This window comes from Columba livia, chromosome 38, assembly GCF_036013475.1.
Source record: "Columba livia isolate bColLiv1 breed racing homer chromosome 38, bColLiv1.pat.W.v2, whole genome shotgun sequence".
Taxonomy (NCBI): Eukaryota; Metazoa; Chordata; class Aves; order Columbiformes; family Columbidae; genus Columba; species Columba livia.
Genome location: NC_088639.1, coordinates 268519 through 276054, shown reverse-complemented (window position 1 = coordinate 276054; position 7536 = coordinate 268519). Strand labels below are relative to the sequence as shown.

General features: G+C 63.9%; 1 protein-coding gene across 1 annotated transcript; it reads right to left on the bottom strand.

Moving 5' to 3' along the window:
- Positions 1–2093: 2093 nt before the first annotated feature.
- On the bottom strand, positions 2094–6192 carry PACS1 (phosphofurin acidic cluster sorting protein 1; the record flags this gene model as incomplete). The annotated part of the gene is made up of 4 exons (XM_065044393.1): positions 5950–6192; positions 4546–4633; positions 2381–2470; positions 2094–2291 (listed from the first exon to the last, which is right to left on the bottom strand). Coding segments are annotated over exons 1-4 (432 nt in total), but the record flags the coding sequence as incomplete, so codon positions are not given.
- Positions 6193–7536: the final 1344 nt, after the last annotated feature.

The window sequence follows — 7536 nt, the reverse complement described above, 5'->3', positions numbered from 1 at the left end:
TCCCCAGCACCCTGACCCCCCAGCACCCATGGGACCCCCCAAACCCCTACAGGACCCCCCAAACCCCCATAGGACCCCCCAAAGCCCCATAGGACCCCCTGACCCCCAAACACCAAGTCACCCCAATCCCCCAGCACCCACTTTAACGACCATTAACGAACCTCAAGGACCCCTGGAGTGCCCCCCCCGCCCCCCCGCCCCGTGCCCCCCCCCAGCACCCATGGGACCCCCCAAACCCCATAGGACACCCCCAAACCCCAATAGGACCCCCTGACCCCACACACCAAGTCACCCCAATGCCCCCAGCACCCACTTTAATGACCATTAATGAGTCCTAATGACTCTTAATGACTCTTAACGACCCCTGGGGTGCCCCCCCCGGCACCCAACCCACAGCACCCTGACCCCCCAGCACCCATAGGACCCCCCCAAACCCCAACAGGACCCCCCAAAGCCCCATAGGACCCCCTGACCCCCAAACGCCAAGTCACCCCAATGCCCCCAGCACCCACTTTAACGACCATTAATGAGTCCTAATGACTCTTAACGATCCCTGGGGTGCCCCCCCCGGACCCCCACCCCCCCAGCACCCTGACCCCCCAGCACCCATGGGACCCCCCAAACCCCAACAGGACCCCCCAAACCCCCCATAGGACCCCCTGACCCCCAAACGCCAAGTCACCCCAATCCCCCCAGCACCCACTTTAACGACCATTAATGAGTCCTAATGACTCTTAATGACTCTTAACGACCCCTGGGGTGCCCCCCCCGGCCCCCCCCAGCACCCATGGGACCCCCCAAACCCCATAGGACCCCCTGACCCCCAAACACCAAGTCACCCCAATGCCCCCAGCACCCACTTTAATGACCATTAATGAGTCCTAATGACTCTTAATGACTCTTAACGACCCCTGGGGTGCCCCCCCCCGGCACCCACCCCCCCAGCACCCTGACCCCCCAGCACCCATAGGACCCCCCAAACCCCAACAGGACCCCCCCAAACCCCAACAGGACCCCCCAAACCCCCATAGGACACCCTGACCCCACACACCAAGTCACCCCAATCCCCCCAGCACCCACTTTAACGACCACTAATGAGTCCTAATGACTCTTAACGACCCCTGGGGTGCCCCCCCCGGCACCCAACCCCCAGCACCCTGACCCCCCAGCACCCATGGGACCCCCCAAACCCCAACAGGACCCCCCAAACCCCCATAGGACCCCCTGACCCCCAAATGCCAAGTCACCCCAATGCCCCCAGCACCCACTTTAACGACCATTAATGAGTCCTAATGACTCTTAATGACTCTTAACGACCCCTGGGGTGCCCCCCCCGACACCCACCCCCCCAGCACCCTGACCCCCACCCTGACCCCCCAGCACCCATAGGACCCCCCAAACCCCCATAGGACCCCCTGACCCCCAAACGCCAAGTCACCCCAATGCCCCCAGCACCCACTTTAACGACCATTAATGAGTCCTAATGACTCTTAATGACTCTTAACGACCCCTGGGGTGCCCCCCCCGCCCCGTGCCCCCCCCAGCACCCATGGGACCCCCCCCAACCCCATCAGGACCCCCCAAACCCCAATAGGACCCCCCAAACCCCCATAGGACCCCCTGACCCCCAAACACCAAGTCACCCCAATCCCCCCAGCACCCACTTTAACGACCATTAACGAACCTCAAGGACCCCTGGGGTGCCCCCCCCGACACCCACCCCCCCAGCACCCTGACCCCCACCCTGACCCCCCAGCACCCATAGGACCCCCCAAACCCCTACAGGACCCTCCAAACCCCAATAGGACCCCCTGACCCCCAAATGCCAAGTCACCCCAATGCCCCCAGCACCCACTTTAACGACCATTAACGAACCTCAAGGACCCCTGGGGTGCCCCCCCCGGCCCCCCCGCCCCGTGCCCCCCCCCAGCACCCTACCCCCCCAGCACCCTGACCCCCACCCTGACCCCCCAGCACCCATAGGACCCCCCAAACCCCTACAGGACCCCCCAAACCCCAATAGGACACCCTGACCCCCAAACGCCAAGTCACCCCAATCCCCCCAGCACCCACTTTAACGACCATTAACGAACCTCAAGGACCCCTGGGGTGCCCCCCCCGCCCCCCCCCGCCCCGTGCCCCCCCCCAGCACCCATGGGTGCCACCTCGGCCATGTTGATGAGCCCCACGGCCAGCGTCTTGTAGCCCAGCATGGCGCGGCTCTTGTAGCGCTTGCGCCGCTGCAGCATCACCTGCAGCCGGTTGGCGTCGCGCTTCAGGAAATGGGGGTACTGGGGGGGGGGGGGAAAGGGTTAACGGGGGGGGCGGACACCCCAAAGGGTGCTGGGGGGGCGGGGGGGGCACCCATGGGTGCGGGTACCTGCAGGGAGAAGGTGAGGTGCAGCTCGGCCTCGGGGGCGGCGCAGGGGGGGAGCGCGATCTCGTTGGAGCGCAGGACGCGCTTGGAGCCCTGGGGGGGGATTAGTCACGGGGGGGGGAATAGTCACGGGGGGGGGCAAATAACATGGGGGGGGAAATAGCTTGGGGGGGGCAGATAGCTTGGGGGGGTTAAATAGCTTGGGGGGGGAAATAGCTTGGGGGGGGAAATAACATGGGGGGGTAAATAACACGGGGGGGTAAATAGCTTGGGGGGGCAAATGATAGGGGGGTAAATCACTGGGGGGGGTAAATAGCTTGGGGGGGCAAATAACATGGGGGGGCAAATGACTTGGGGGGGATAAATAACATGGGGGGGTAAATAGCTTGGGGGGGGCAAATGACTTGGGGGGGCAAATAACATGGGGGGGTTAAATAGCTTGGGGGGGGAAATAGCTTGGGGGGGGAAATAACATGGGGGGGTAAATAACACGGGGGGGTAAATAGCTTGGGGGGGCAAATGACTTGGGGGGGGAAATAGCTTGGGGGGGCAAATAACATAGGGGGGTAAATCACTGGGGGGGTAAATGACTTGGGGGGGGAAATAGCTTGGGGGGGGCAAATAGCTTGGGGGGGGCAAATAACATGGGGGGGTAAATAGCTTGGGGGGGCAAATGACTTGGGGGGGGAAATAGCTTGGGGGGAGTAAATGACTTGGGGGGGTAAATAGCTTGGGGGGGGTAAATAGCTTGGGGGGGGAAAATGACTTGGGGGGGGAAATGACATAGGGGGTAAATCACTGGGGGGGGTAAATAGCTTGGGGGGGGTAAATAGCTTGGGGGGGGTAAATAGCTTGGGGGGGGCAAATGACTTGGGGGGGGCAAATAACATGGGGGGGGTAAATAGCTTGTGGGGGCAAATGACTTGGGGGGGAAAATAACATAGGGGCTAAATCACTGGGGGGGTAAATAGCTTGGGGGGGGCAAATGACTTGGGGGGGGAAATAGCTTGGGGGGGAAAATGGCTTGGGGGGGGCAAATGACTTGGGGGGGGGCAAATAACATGGGGGGGGCAAATAACATGGGGGGGTAAATAGCTTGGGGGAGGAAATGACTTGGGGGGGCAAATAACATGGGGGGGTAAATAGCTTGGGGGGGGCAAATGACTTGGGGGGGGTTAAATAACATGGGGGGGTAAATAGCTTGGGGGGGTAAATAGCTTGGGGGGGGCAAATGACTTGGGGGGGTAAATAGCTTGGAGGGGCAAATGACTTGGGGGGGCAAATAACATGGGGGGGGAAATAGCTTGGGGGGTAAATAGCTTGGGGGGGGCAAATGACTTGGGGGGGTAAATAGCTTGGAGGGGCAAATGACTTGGGGGGGCAAATAACATGGGGGGGGAAATAGCTTGGGGGGGGTAAATAGCTTGGGGGGGGTAAATAGCTTGGGGGGGCAAATGACTTGGGGGGGCAAATAACACGGGGGGGTAAATAGCTTAGGGGGGTAAATAGCTTGGGGGGGGTAAATGACTTGGGGGGTAAATCACTGAGGGGGGGCCAAATGACTTGGGGGGGGTAAATAACTTGGGGGGGAAAATCACTGGGGGGGAAATAAATCACTCTGGGGGGGATTAAATAGCTTGGGGGGGTAATAATTAATTAGGGAGAGACTAATTAATTGGGGGAGGATAAATAACATGGGGGTAAATAACTTGGGGGGGTAAAAGCTTAATTAGAGGGTAATAAATATTTGGGGGGGGTAATAAATAACTGGGGGGATAAATAACTTGGGGGGGTAATAAATAATTTGGGGGGTAATTAATAATTGGGGGTAATAAGTAATTGGGGGGTAATAAACCATTGGGGGGGGATAAATAATTTGGGGGGGATAATAAATAATTGAGAGAAATAAATAACTCGGGGGGTAATAATTTGGGGGAGAATAATCAATTGGCCCCCCATGCCCCCTATGCCCCCCCCCCCCATCCCTTGTGTCCCCCCCATACCCCTCCCCCCAAATGCCCCCCCCATGGGTCCCTGTGTCCCCCCATAGCCCCCCCACTATGTTCCCCCCACGGCACTTGTGTCCCCCCCCACGTCCCCATAGCCCCCCCACGTCCCCCCCCAAATGTGTGTCCCCCCCCCCCCCATGTCCCCTGTGCCCCCCCCACCTGCAGCTTCACGGCGATGACGACGGATCCCAGGTCCTTCCCCCCCCCCCGCACCAGCAGCAGCCGCTGCAGCCGCAGCGTGAACAGCCTGGGGGGCACGGGGGGGTCACCGGGGGGGGGTCATGGGGGGGGTCATGGGGGGGGTCATGGGGGGGGCACTATGGGGGGGCACTATGGGGGGGCACTATGGGGGGGGCACTGTGGGGGGCACCATGGGGGGTCATGGGGGGTGCACTATGGGGGGTCATGGGGGGTGCACTATGGGGGGGCACTGTGGGGGGGGCACTGTGGGGGGGGGCACCATGGGGGGTCATGGGGGGGGTCATGGGGGGGGCACCATGGGGGGGCACTATGGGGGGGCACTATGGGGGGGCACTGTGGGGGGGGCACCATGGGGGGGGTCATAGGGGGGTTATGGGAGGGGGCACTAAGGGGGTCATGGGGGGGCACTATGGGGCGGCACCATGGGGGGGCACTATGGGGGGGCACCATAGGGGGGGCACTATGGGGGGGCACCATGGGGGGGGCACTGTGGGGGGGGTCATAGATGGGCTATGGGAGGGGGCACTAAGGGGGTCATGGGGGGGCACTATGGGGGGGCGCCATGGGGGGGCACTATAGGGGGGGGCACCATGGGGGGGGTCATAGGGGGGTTATGGGAGGGGGCACTAAGGGGGTCATGGGGGGGCACTATGGGGGGGTCATAGGGGGGTTACGGGAGGGGGGGGGTCACCGTAGGGAGTGTCATAGGGGATCATAGGGGGGGCACTGTGGGCGGGTACTGGGGGGGTCATAGGGGGGCTATGGGGGGGCACTAAGGGGGATCATAGGGGAAAATTATGGGGGGGCGCCATGGGGGGGGTCATAGGGGGTCTATGGGAGGGGGCACTAAGCGGGGGGCACCATAGGGGGTGTCACAGGGGATCACGGGGGGGGGCACCGTGGGGGGGATCAAGGGGGGGTCATGGGGGGTGCACCATGGGGGGGCCATAGGGGGGGCACTATGGGGGGGGGGCACCGTGGGGGGATCAATGAGGGTGCACCGTGCTGGGGGCACCGTGCGGGGTGGGGGGGTCACCATGGGGGGGGGGTCATAGGGGAAAATTATGGGGGGGGCAGCAAGGGGGGGGGGGGTCACAGAGGGGTATGGGAGGGGGCACTAAGGGGGGTCATGGGGGGGCACTATGGGGGGGCACCATGGGGGGGGGGCCCGGGGGTCACCATGGGAGTGGGGGGATCAGTGGGGCAGTGGAGGGGGGCAGAACACGGGGGTGTCACCACGTTCCGGGGCGGGGGGGGATGTCCCCGGTGCCCCCCCCGCTTCCCCCGCAGCGTTCCCGGGGGGGGTCCCGGTGATCCCGGGGGGGTTCCGGGGGTCCCGGTCCCGGGGGGGTCCCCCCTCACCTGGGCACGCAGCTGGGCGAGCTCCGGTCCACCTCCCATGTCGCGTACAGGTTCATCTGCACCGGGCGGCCGGGGGGCCCGGGGGCTCCGGGGGTTCCGGGGGGCGGGGGGGACACCCCGGGGGGCCCGGCCGGGGTCGGGGGGCCCGGGGGTCCCGGAGCGGAGGGAACGCGGGGGGGCGCCGCGTTCCGCCATCGCCGCCGCTACCGGGGCGGCCGGCCACGCCCCCGCCGCCTCATTGGCTGCCGCGCCCCGCTGCTTGAGTTCTCATTGGTTGTTGGTTGAGCCCCTTGGCGAACAGCTCCGCCCCCGCCGTCTCATTGGCTACCACGAACCGCTGCTTGAGTCCTCATTGGTTGGTGGTTGCGCCCCTTGGCCACGCCCACTCCCGCGGCAGCGCTGCGGAAGGGGAAGCTCCGCCCAGAACGCCCGCGCACGGGGGGTACCCACGCCCAGCCGCTTGCGGGTGCCACGCCCACCAGCTGCTTCGCGGGCGATGATTGGGTGGGGGCGGGATTGGCCACGCCCACGCGGGGAGGGGCGGGGAGAGCGGCGCTGGCGGGAATAACGGGAGCGGGGGACGAGGGGACACGGAGGGGGACACTGGGATATGGGGACCTTGGGGACACCGACCCAGCCTCACCCTTGGGACACATCCTGGGGCCATGGGGACACTTGGGGACACAGTGACACCCATCCAGCCTCACTGCTGGGACATGGGGACCCTGGGGACATGGGGACACAGTGACACCCATCCAGCCTCACTGCTAGGACATGGGGACCTTGGGGACACTTGGGGACACCGATCCAGCCTCACTGCTGGGACATGGGGACCCTGGGGACACTTGGGGACACCGATCCAGCCTCACTGCTGGGACATGGGGACCCTGGGGACACTTGGGGACACCGATCCAGCCTCACTGCTGGGACATGGGGACCTTGGGGACATGGGGACACTTGGGGCCACAGGGACACAAATGCAGCCTCACTGCTGGGACATGGGGACCTTGGGGACATGGGGACACAGGGACACCCATCCAGTCTCACTGCTGGGACAGGGGGACCTTGGGGACACTTGGGGACACCGATCCAGCCTCACTGCTGGGACATGGGGACCCTGGGGACACTTGGGGACACCGATCCAGCCTCACTACTGGGACATGGGAACCTTGGGGACATGGGGACACTTGAGGACACAGGGACACAAATGCAGCCTCACTGCTGGGACATGGGGACCTTGGGGACACTTGGGGACACCGATCCAGCCTCACTGCTGGGACATGGGGACCCTGGGGACACTTGGGGACACCGATCCAGCCTCACTGCTGGGACATGGGGACCCTGGGGACACCGATCCAGCCTCACTGCTGGGACATGGGAACCTTGGGGACATGGGGACACTTGAGGACACAGGGGACACAAATGCAGCCTCACTGCTGGGACATGGGGACCTTGGGACACTTGGGGACACAGGGACACAAATGCAGCCTCACTGCTGGGACATGGGGACCTTGGGGACACTTGGGGACACCGATCCAGCCTCACTGCTGGGACATGGGGACCCTGGGGACACTTGGGGACACCGAT